This window comes from Lathyrus oleraceus, chromosome 7 (genome assembly GCF_024323335.1).
Source record: "Lathyrus oleraceus cultivar Zhongwan6 chromosome 7, CAAS_Psat_ZW6_1.0, whole genome shotgun sequence".
Lineage (NCBI taxonomy): Eukaryota > Viridiplantae > Streptophyta > Magnoliopsida > Fabales > Fabaceae > Lathyrus > Lathyrus oleraceus.
The window spans coordinates 305,730,485-305,743,040 of NC_066585.1; the positions used below are offsets into that span (position 1 = coordinate 305,730,485).

Genomic DNA, 12,556 nt, shown 5'->3' on the forward strand with positions numbered 1-12,556 from the left:
TAAGATGGAAAGACATAGTGTATACACTGCATCTTCTTCTCCTGTGGTGGTCATAGCCACAACAGTGCTTGTACTAGTTCTTGGTTCGTTTTTTACGATTTTTTTGTGATTAAGAATCTCTAATTTTTGAGATTCAGTAAGATAATGGTCCCACCAGCCTCTAAGTTGGCCAACAAATCCTGTTGTTATAAAGGACGCAATTGAACTATCAGAATTTCCGTGTTGCTTACAAACAGTAGAGTACATGATCATCCTATGGATGGTGTCTATAATTTGTTTGTCATTAAGACCATCAACATTCCATTCATAAATGGCTTTTCCTGAATAAGAATTCTGGAAAGGTTCTGATTCCTCAAAAAGCAAATCTTGCGGTGAGGGACGCTTGTAATAATACTTTTCTATAGGCCTTGGGGAATAAACAGGGTTTATACTGTTATTATTATTAATTTCAATGTTACTAATATCTAAATTAGCAAACATATCAGAAAGCTGGTCAATATGGTTATCATTATTATCTTCAGAATAATCTTCATGGGACATGACAGTGATATTAAGTCCCTTTAATTTTTGTTCTAAAATACGAACAAATTCTTCTCCATTGGTTTCCATTTTAAATCCTTCTATGGAAACAGGAGGTTGCACTATAGGAACATCCGAAATAGTGGATGTGGATATTTGGTCTTTTGATTTATTTAGGTGGTTTATAATGATATCTTGACGCTCTATTTGCTTTTCTAAAAGGTCTTTTATTGATAAGAGATCTTTTTCCATGGAGATAAATTGTTCTCCTAAGCAAACAAGATAAGCATTGGTATAATTTTGAGACCTGATAACTGAATTTAATTCCTTAAGAGTAACTTGACTTTGTTCAACTCTTTGTAACTGAAGGCTAAGGTAAGGGGTAGCTTCAGTATTTTGATTCAAACTTATTGTTTGTTCTGGGGGAAAAGGAGATTCCATTATTTCTCCTCTAATATTTTCCCAAGGTCTTTGTAACACAAGAATTTCTTCTTGCTTTTTATTTATGAAGTAATTAACAAACCATTTAACAAAAGGAACGAAATCCTGCTCAAGGTTCATTTGAGTGTAATACTCATCTTTAAATTGGGCTAATTCAGGTTTTGAAAATTTTTTAAAAAACCAATTTCTAAATTGAGAGTATCTCTCATGTTGAAACTCATCATTGATGAGTTGTCTCATCTTACTGCCAGGGGAGTAATCAATCATTATAATTGGAAATCCATATCTGACTGAGTAGGTGATTCTACTCTTGGAGTATGAGGTTTTTGATAAATTCCATGGGGAATTCTATTTTCGCTTAGTCTTATATTCTCAACGACTTCTATTTCTTCTCTTATTTGAGAAGTAGAAGGTCTAGGTAATTGGCTAGGAGCTGTGTAAAATTCACTAACTGAGTGCCTAGCAGATAGAGACCTAGGTATTCTAGTTATTCTTTTTGAAGTAAAATTTATTTCTAAATCTCCTTCCGTAGTCTGAATAATTTGGTCTATATCCCTATTAAGGATAGGTTCAGGATCTATTTCCTGGGGGAGAGACCATGTCTCTGGGAAGTTTATTTCATCCCACTTTATTAACCTATTGGTTGCAACATTGGATGTTAATAAATTTGTTTGAACCAAAGTAGTGGTTCCAGGAAATGATAAATGCTTTGCTTTAGGATTAAGCGTAGTAAGAACCTTATAGTAGATTCTATAGCATATTGCTATGATTTCACTTCCAGGTTTAAAATTATAACCATTAGTATGAACTGTTAATTGCATAGCATCTAATAAATTTTTATCAGATAAAGATAGATTTAAATTAGGTGAGACATCAAAGTAAACTGGTCCATGACACAGACTTGTCTCAACCATAGCAGTTAAAGATTGTTTGAAATCTTTACATCTACCATCTCTAACATAAGCCATTATGCTAGAATTTAAACCCAATAATGTTAAAGGTTTTAAAGCAATTTGAACCAATCCAATATGGATAAAATTATAATTTTTAAAAGGTTTCAAATCTTTTTTAGTTAACAGTTTTATTGTCTGAGTTTCTTTAGAAATTTGAATCGTTTGCTCTAAAGTTTTAACAGCAAAACGAGAAAAAACATCTATCTTACCAAATTTATAAATTTGATTTGAAGGAACTGAGGGTATAACCCATCTGTTGAGTTTATCCATATTTTTTGGATATTCAATTAATTCTTCATTTTTTATTAAATTATTTTGATGATTATCATCATCAGAATCCATAGGGCAATAGGCTAAGAATGTTGTGATTGGTTGATACGCAAAGTTAAATCTAAATAGGTAACTTGGATTCATAACATAATTTTAACTAAAACAACAACCAATTAAAAGTCATCTAAGCAAACAACAAATTGTTTAACTATCAACCCGAAGGGATAGAAGGATTTCTCCCAAATCAAAGATGTCAAAATGTTTTTAGCAAAAATTTTCTTTTTTGAAATCATCAACAACTCCCTTCCCCGGAAAAAAGATGAATGTTTAAGAAAACACTAAAAACACTTTTTAGTTTTAAAAACACTTTGAAAAAGTTGTTTGCTAGTTAATAATATATTATGAGAAAAAGTTACCCATCTAGTTTTGTCTAAGCATAATCAACCTCTCACAACATAAATTTAGCCACTTAGTATCTAGGTGGAGCTACTCCATTGATTTCGGAGGAAAAGAAAATGAGAACGCTCTACAGCGAGGGAATAAACCTTATCAATTTACCATTTTGCCACTATTCGCAATCCCTCCCTCCAAACCCAAATGTTCCATTCCTCGTTCCTTCCACGCGCACTAGGAATTTAACTCTTGAAACCTTTTCCATTTCCTTCAAAAAGTCTCTCTTTTCTCCAATTCAAGCTTCTTCTATGGCTTCATCCACTGTCACAGACACACAGAAACCATTCTCTGTTCTCTTTGTGTGTCTTGGCAACATCTGTAGAAGCCCAGCTGCTGAAGGAGTTTTCACAGACTTGGTTAAGAAAAGGGGTTTTAATTCAAAGTTCAAAATCGATTCTGCTGGTACAATCAATTATCATCAAGTGGGTATATCTAAAAATGTCATTTTTAAGAAAACAGATTATTTTTTGGTCATTTTTTATGATGGGGTTTTCAGATTGTTTAAAAAGTTGATTTTTTTTAAGGGTAATGAAGCTGACCCGAGAATGAGAGCTGCTTCAAAAAGACGTGGGATTGAGATAACTTCACTTTCAAGACCAATTAAGTCATCTGATTTTGTTGAATTTGATCTTATTCTTGCTATGGACAGGCAAAACAAAGGTAGAGTATCAGATATTTTAATCTGTATTTGATGGAATGTTTTTTCTTTTACTAATCGAATTGATACGGGTTGAATCTTCGTGGATTTTGATGGGATGTTTATTGTTGTTTGCTTTAATTCAATGTTGTTTGTTTTGATGTGTTTAGTAATGGAGATTGTTGTTTTTGTTTTAGAGGACATATTGGAAGCTTTTAATAGATGGAAATTTAGAGATCCTATACCTGATGATGCCCACAAAAAGGTGAGTAAGCTCAAACAACAATAGAACACCTTTATCTAAGGCATTGGATCAAGAAAAATAAGAGTTTGTTCAAATTCTATTGCTCTACAATTCTATAGTGACTACTTACCAGAGTTGTCTTAAGTTTTTGGAAGTCGTGTGTAGTCACGGTTTTACCGGGACAATATAACTAGGGGTTCTATTTAGCTATGGTTTCACTGGGACAAATCTATTATGAGATTCTATTTAACTACAGTTTAATCGTGACAAATTTGATACTCTATGCTCAGTGCTGTAGCTCATGTTGCACACCCTCAGAGACAACCCGACCCGACCCTGCTACTTACAATATTGTGTGCTAAACTGTGTATAGCTGAACAAAAGGATTTTGTTAAAATTCTGCTGCGTTATGCCGTGCGTTTTGTCAACAAACTCAACATTAAATTCCAAGGCAAAATGAAAGTTTCATAAATACTAAAACAATTTAAGTATTTTTTTTTGGCGAAGCAAGGTCTTTCTTTTTCTACCTGAAATAACAACTTGTGTTGCCTTATACTTGGGACAGTTTCGGTCAATTTTTCGTTTGTTTTGTATTGTATATATATATAACTATGATGGGGAATTTTGGACGGTGCAGGTTAAGTTGATGTGCTCCTATTGTAAGAAGAACAGTGAAACTGAAGTCCCAGATCCTTACTATGGTGGACCTCAAGGCTTTGAGAAGGTACACTGTTCACGATAACAGGTTATTTGTTGATTATTGGTTCATTTGTGTGGAACAAAGTTGAATACCATTTACCAGTGCAACGATAGTCTTGAGTTATGATACTATTTCGTCTAATGAATTTAATATGCTCACCTGTATGCTATGAAGCATCGACAAACATCACACACGGCACTGACACTGACACACACACCAATAACAATTTGAGAAAATTGAAATATTGAATGTAATCACATATATCAGTGTCATTGTTTGACACTAGACACGTCTACGTCTTCCATATGAAATATCAATGCAACATAGCTCGAATGTCTAGCGAGTTAGTTGAAATATCTTATTTTCATTATGTGGCACTTGCAGGTGTTAGATTTGCTTGAAGATGCTTGTGAATCATTGCTGGATGACATTTTGGCAGAAAATAAACATATACAAGAATCCTAATTCCATTTTTAATTCCCAAAAGATTCGGTCCTGGTATCATTAAGCCATAAAGATTGCGTGTTCATGGATGTGAGAGTACATTGTTTCATTGTTTAGTAATCGTAAATTTGTGATTGCTATATATTGTGAAGTTTTTATCATGCCTATTCAAGAATTTGCGTCATAAATGCGTTTTTTTCTTCTTCTTTTGTTATTTACTGTTGTGTTTCTCATTGAATTATTAGAATCAACAAATTATAGCATAGTTGAGATCATTTTGAATATGTTGACATGCACATCAGAAGAATGATTGCTAGGTACTGCATTTGACACACTATGTTGCACTGATTCAGTTCAGACTTCACCTCAATTAATTTGAATTTTTGAATCATTTTTAATGCTCTTCTTCACTACCAAGACAATTTATGAGAAATAGCTGTAAAAGTTAGGTTAAAATAGCTCAAAAAACCTATTGAAGACTGAAAGTCCAAAATAAGATAGTAGATATATATGGCGTTACAATCTTACAATTGTATTAAAGATTGTAAGCATAACAAGATGAAATAATGTATACAATTTCTAAATAATAAAACTTTATTTTTGGACTTAAAAGTATTAAGAACATATATTATACCAATAATAGTTGAATAATTGTGAGAATCATAAGTAAATTGTGTTGTAGGAAAGTAAAAAAAGAGTTAATTACCGAACCATGAGTAAATTTTGATGTAGTTCATATATTGTTTGATTTATTTTGGAGGAAACTGTCCTCTACCTTTCTCTCTCTCTCTTTAAGAAAGAAGTGATAGAAATATATATATATATATATATATATATATATATATATATATATATATATATATATATATATATATATATATATATATATATATATTTTTTTTTTCTATCACTTCTTTCTTAAATATATATATATATATATATATATATATATTATATATATATATATATATATATATATATATATATATATATATATATATATATATTTTCTATCACTTCTTTCTTAAATATATATATATATATATATATATATATATATATATATATATATATATATATATATATATATATATATATATATATATATATAAAACAAGTTTTATGACATGAATCAAATAAGAATTTTCTCATTTGGATTAAGCCTCAAACAAGTCAAATAAGCAAAGAATAATCAATGTATCAGATAAAACCAAAGTAACCAAATCAAGTTTTTAAAAGAAGTCCAAAGTCAAATGTGTCATATGAATCCAAAGGATTCAAATCACAAACTCTCAAAGCAAGGGTCAATGTCTTAGTTCTAAGTCCATAACATCACAACAATGCCAAGGATAGTAATCACAAGTTTAAGTTTATGTCTCTAATTTTTGAATGGACCGCCCTTTCGGGTTTTCAATCCATCGAGACGCTCATTTTTGCCTAAGCTGCCATTTCGAGTTTTCAACTTAGCGGGCTATTCATTTATTTTCTCTATGTGAAGTATTTTTTGACTGCATTGACATTCACATGACGAGGGAACTCCTCGCCATCCATAGTCGTAAGAGTCATTGCCCAAGTCGTCATTTCAAGTTTTTACCCAAGCTGCCCTTTCGGTCAAAACTTCGATAGCGATGACCATGACACAAAATTGTCACCCTCTTCTCTTCGATCAAATTCAATTGATCATATCTGCTTTGACACCATTCAACCTTAGTCAATTCGGCTTCCATCAAGACTCGCATTGATAAGATCTCAACCTCTACGGGGAGCACTGCTTTCATGCCATACACAAGAGAGAAATGGGTTGCCCCTGTTGAAGTGCGGACGAATATACGATACCCATGTAAAGTTAAAGGGAACATCTCATGCAAATCCTTATATGTCACAACCATCTTCTGAATAATCTTCTTAATGTTCTTATTTGCAGCTTCAACAATCTCACTCATCTTATGTCTGTAAGGAGAAAATTTATGATGTTCAATCTTAAAGTCGTCACAAAGCTCTTTCATCATCTTATTATTCAAGTTCAACCCATTATCAGTGATGATCTTACTCAGAACACCATATTGGCAAATAATCAAATTCTTGATAAATCTGACCACAACATGCTTGGTCACATTGGCATAAGATGATGCATCAATCCATTTGGTGATGTAATCAATAGTCACCAGAATGAAACGATGTTCGTTCGAAGCTTTGGGTTCAATCATACCAATCATGTCAATTGCCCACATAGAGAAAGGCCATGGGGATGAAATAACATTGAGCTGAGTCGGAGGCACATGAATCTAATAAGCATAAATCTAACATTTATGACACTTCTTCACATATTTAAAGCAATTAGATTCCATTGTCAGCCAATAGTAACTTGCCCTTAACATCTTTTTGGCCATTGCATGTCCATTGGCATAAGTACCAAAGGTTCATTCATGAACTTCTTGCATTATCATGTCTGTTTTGTGTCTATCCACGCATTTAGGCAAGACCATGTCAAAGTTTCTCTTGTACAACACATCTTTATTCAGAAATAAAATATCAACCAGTCTTCTCAGAGTCTTCTTATCTTTTTTGGATGCCTAAGCAGGTACTCTTGACTTTGCAGGAAACAATTGATATCAGGATACCAAGGCTTATCATCTATGACTTCTTCTGCTGCGAACACATGAGCAGGCCTATCAAGGCCAGGACACAATGGAGGCGCCACCAGCGAAACAAAAAAGTTGGGAATGTCGTCACCATTCCACAGTGGAAGCCTTCGGAAACTGCTGGATAAAAGGAACAAATGCCAAAGGCCGGAAGGTCAGGAAAAATTATGGCCAATCAGACAGTGGCCATGACTGTCGACTCGACAGGAAAGAAGGCAGTAATAGCCACTCAGAATGTGGAATGTTCGTCAGAGGTCGAAAGGCAACCACAAAGTGAGGGTCAACAAAGGAGGAAGAGCCCGAGTATTCCCCTTAACCAGAGGAAGGAGAGTTTGAATACTCCCCTCAATCTGATAAGGAATACGATGAAGACATGCACGATAAGAACAACGATGACATTTATGGTGACGATCTCATCGTGAACCGTGGCATCGTATCAGTGTTACCATACGACATGGTATCCGAAGTCTTAGAAACAGAGGGAGATTTTGTGCCAGACAAAACAGATGGAGGAAAACCTACTATGTCATGAATAGCGGCGTGGTGGAAGAATAAAAAGATATGTTTGAAAGGCCCAGCCCAAGAATGATGTACCATTTGAAGCCATTGTTCATCAGAGCAAAGGTGGATGGAATGGCGGTGAATAAGGTCTTCATCGACGGAGGTGTTGTAATCAATCTGATGCCTTATACTCTGTTTAAGAAAATGGGAAAAGGTGATAGAGATCTTCGACAACACAACATGGTCCTCTCAAACTACGAAGGGAAAACCAGCAATATAATGGGGGTTGTTCAGGTCGACCTCGTTGTGGACATGACAACAAGTTCAAAAATATTCATGGTGATAGACTCAAAAGTAAATTTCAATTTACTCTTGAGTCGAGAATGGATCCATGGGATAGGGGTTATACCATCAACGGTCCACCAGAGACTTATAATTTGGCGAAAGGACGACATTATAGAGAATATTGAGTCTGACCAAAGTTATTACCGGGTCGACGATAGAGGTTCCAAAAGGTCTTTCGACCAACACTGGACGAATATAGCACCATGTGATGACAAATCGGGTTTTTATACTTCCTTCAAAACTGTTCGAGTTCTGAACTTGGACCCTGATCATGGTTTCATATGGGACAACGAGGAAGACACAGGATCAGAGATAGGAATTCCACCTATGGGGTGGCCTACAGTCGATGAGGATGACTGCTGAGTTAGAAAGTCTGGCTCGAATTTCAGCCTATTTTGCTGAAAAGAAGAGGAAGTCAATTATGGAAAGGGAGAGACTTCAGAATTTGGCCTGTGAGGCCGAAGGTTTAGAAGATGGTCGACCAGACCAGACAACAACTTCAGAAATCCGGAGGCTTGATTGTATATATGACAATGAGCCTTTGGGGTTCGAGAAGAACCCACTAAATGAGTCCTAGAAGATACAAGCGTAAGATCCCCTCAAAGAGATCGATATGGGAGCTGGAATCACAAAAAGACCAACCTACATAAGTACTAAGGTGGGGTCGAAAATGAGGGCAAAACTAGTTGAGGTATTGATCGAATACAGGGACTGCTTTGCTTGGGATTATGAAAAAATGCTAGGTTAAATCGAAGCGTCGTGGAGGATCAACTGCCTATCCAACCTGGGAAAAAGCCAGTGAAGCAACACCCTCGATGATTTGCTCCAGACGTCACTTTGAAGATCAAGCAAGAGATTGAAAGACTCCTCAAAAGTCGTTTAATAAGAACGACAAGGTATGTCGAATGGTTGGCCAACATAGTGCCCGTCATTAAGAAAAACAGAACTCTTAGGATTTGTATAGATTTCATAGATCTAAACAATGCCACGCCAAAGGATGAGTATTCGATGCACATGGCGGAAATGTTGGTCGATTCAGCCGCATGGTTCGAGTACTTGAGATTATTTGAAGGGTATTTTGGCTAAAATCAAATTATTATTGCGAAGAAGATGTCCCGAAGACAAAATTTCGATGCCCTGGTGCTCTGGGGAATTAAGAGTGTGTCATCATGCCATTTGGTTTGAAAAACACAGGAGCAACCTACCAAAGGGCCATGAATGCCATATTTCATGACTTTATTGAGAAGTTCATGCAGGTGTATATTGACGACATCGTGATAAAATCGTCGTCTCAGGAGGGGCACCTTCGACGCTCGTCTGATAGAATGAGGAATTATGGATTGAAAATATATCCATTAAAGTGTGCTTTAGGTATGCACGCAGGCGACTTCTTGGGATTTATGGTACATAAACGAGGTATCGAGATCAATCAGAACAAGACAAAGGCGATCTTAGACCTCAAAAGTCCATTGACAAAGAAGCAACTCTAGTCTTTTTTGGGGAAAATAAAATTCTTAAGAAGATTCATATCGAATCTAAGTGGTAAAACGAAGGTATTTTCGCCATTACTTAAAATTAAGAAGGATAGTGATTTTCACTGGGGGCCCGAACAACAAGAGGCTTTCGACGCAATCAAGGGGGTACCTTACCAAGCCTCCTATTCTGTTACCTCCCAGTAGGAAGAAAAACATGAGTTTATATATTGTTGCATCTGATACGACTATAGGGAGCATGTTGGCCCAAGAGGATTGTAATGGTGTCGAAAGACCCATATATTACCTCAGTAGAATGTTGGTAAATGCTGAAACTAGGTACAGTCTCATAGAAAAACTATGTCTATGTTTGTACTTTTCCTGTATGAAATTAAAGTATTATATAAAACCAGTTGATGTTTATGTTTCGTCTCATTACAATATTATTAAACATATGTTGCCTAAACCTATTCTGTATAATAGAATTGGGAAATGGGCACTGGCATTAACAAATTTCTCTCTAACATTCAAACCTTTAAAGGCCAGATCATGGCGGATTTTATAGTGGATCATGCCATGGTCGAATCATCTCTAAACATGGTCGACGCCATACCATGGCGTCTGTATTTCGACGGATCGAGTCACAAAGACGGAACGGGAGTCGGGGTATTGATATTATCCCCTCAGGTTGGTCCGCAAAGTTTAAGTACAGGATCAGTGAAAAGTGTTCCAATAACGAAGCCAGTTACGGGACTTTAATAGTTGGTCTTCGACTTTTGAAAGGGATGGGAGCTAGTCGAATTGAAGTAATGGGAGACTCGGAGCTGGTAGTAAAGAAAATTATACGCGAATGTAAGTGCATCAAGGGGAGTTTATTGAAGTATTTTCTGACGACGACACAGCTACTAGAACATTTTGAAGTTACAGACATAAGACATATACCTAGAAACGAAAACCAATAAGCCAACGAGTTGGCTCAAATCGCTTCAGGGTATAAGATGTCTAAGTCAAAATTACAAGATATGATAGAGGTTTAAGAGAAAATGGTGTCGAGAACACCACTGACATAAGATATCCTCGACAAGAATGACAGTCATGACGGAGAATGGCAGGAAACCTATGGAGTTGAGGGGGCCTGGGAACATGGTGTTTTCTCGGTCAACAGTTCATCGCCAACAGCTTAGAGGAAGCCGATTATTGACTATTTAGAGAATCCAGTCGGAGGTACTGACAGGAAAACCAACTACAGGGCTTTAAGTTATGTGTGGCCAGGAAACGAATTGCTGAACAAAACACCAGAAGGGGTACTACTTAAATTCCTAGGTGATACTTGTCATACCCCAATTTTGTCCGGCCATATTTAAATTTTCGTAAATCGATTTCATTTTTAATTTGCATCATATGCACAACATGACATGCATTTCATCATGAATAAAACCTAAAATATCAGTCAGAATAAATTTATTGAAAATACAGACAAATTGGTTAAATCATTTCTCAAGAACATGTAAAATCGGCGGGTAAAAAGTTTCAGAATTAAAATTACAGACACCAGTATTATTAATCTACCGTTCATGTAGTTTAACCTGGTGTGCTTGTTGTAATTTTCAGAAGCTGTTTCAGTTGCATTTTGACCCGCCTGAGCCTTTTAACCGGTGCAAACTTATTTCAGAATTTGAAGAAACGCTGTATTTTTTCAATAAGTATATTTTGTGCTGATCATTTTAGTGTGTGATTTAATTTTTCGAGCAAATTCACATTCGACTTCTATTTATAATTAATCCTGTTATTTCTTTGTTTTAATGTCCAAATTAAAGATTTGTTTTATTATTATCATTTTCTAAATTAAATTACTGCTAAGAATTCTAATGAATCTTTTCTTTCTTAATATTAGAATTATTAATAAAAAGAAAAGGAAAATAAAATTAAAAGAAAGTTTTTTCTCTCCAACACCATGTGATAATTATCAGCTATACAAACTGACTTCCCCATTGCCAGCTAGCGATCCCTCTCACAAAATACATAGGATAAAAGACGCGAGCATGGCGTGGACACGCGTCCCATTGGCAAAGGCAACCTAGACACCTCTCACTTTCCAGCCATTCACAGATTGACACGCATCCTATCTCCAACGGCTCTTTTTTTCTCCTCATCCACCATAAACTACCACCATCTCCATTTCATTTCCTCTTCACCTTCAACCACCATCCACGCACCCCCACCGACGAAACTCTCACAAACCTCACGCTGTCACTCCAAAATGCAAAGCCGTCACACCTCACAAAACCCCAACACACGCCTCACTGTGTCCACCACCATAAACCTCACGCCGTCTTCCACACGCACCGCCGGCAAACTCTCAACACCACCACCCGCCGCTCACGTCACAAAATCCACCCTCCGACGACGCCCTTTCTCGTCGTCACCGATACACACCTGAAATTCTGGCGTAGTCAGTATTCAGATGTTCTACTTCAAGTCATGACATCTGATCTAACATTGTACCTATTACAGCAAGACAGTTATTACACTCTGTACTAATGTGCACCTTTTCACAGTGTCACGACCTCTCCTTCTATGTCATCCTAGAAAGGAGGAACCCTTAGTTATGTGCACCATAACCTTCACTTCTGTTGTTTTCCTACACAGATATCAGCACGATGTCTCAATCCTGTTTTGAACATTATCTGTTACATTGTTCCAGTTTGTTGGTCATGTACTTGTATTTCCTAAATTAAAGGTTGTAACAAGTTAAACTAATCTTCACTTATTAAGGAGCCAACAAATAGATTATTTGCCAGGTTCATTAATTGTAGCTTAGTTGTTAGTTTCCTAGATTTTAGATCAGCTGGTGAATTCCTGAAGAATAGCCTGAGAAAACTCCTGAAACAGAAAACTAATCATCCAACAATTTAGCATATGCAGTCATGAGTGA

At 35.9% G+C, this 12,556-nt stretch overlaps 1 protein-coding gene across 1 annotated transcript; it reads left to right on the forward strand.

Annotated features, from left to right (window-relative positions):
• The first annotated feature begins 2,631 nt into the window (after positions 1–2,631).
• On the forward strand, positions 2,632–4,861 carry LOC127101433 (uncharacterized). Its single transcript, XM_051038862.1, has 5 exons — positions 2,632–3,058; positions 3,161–3,296; positions 3,471–3,538; positions 4,155–4,241; positions 4,602–4,861. Exons 1-5 carry the CDS (start codon positions 2,699–2,701, stop codon positions 4,680–4,682), a joined length of 732 nt encoding a protein of 243 aa, XP_050894819.1. The 5' UTR covers positions 2,632–2,698; the 3' UTR covers positions 4,683–4,861.
• The last annotated feature ends 7,695 nt before the right edge of the window (positions 4,862–12,556 follow it).

Coding starts and splice junctions, on each gene's coding strand:
- LOC127101433 (XM_051038862.1), top strand. CDS start 2,699: ATGAGAACGCTCTACAGCGAGGGAATAAACCTTATCAATTTACCATTT. Junction 3,059..3,160: donor GTACAATCAATTATCATCAA/GTGGGTATATCT, acceptor ATTTTTTTTAAG/GGTAATGAAGCTGACCCGAG. Junction 3,539..4,154: donor CTGATGATGCCCACAAAAAG/GTGAGTAAGCTC, acceptor TGGACGGTGCAG/GTTAAGTTGATGTGCTCCTA.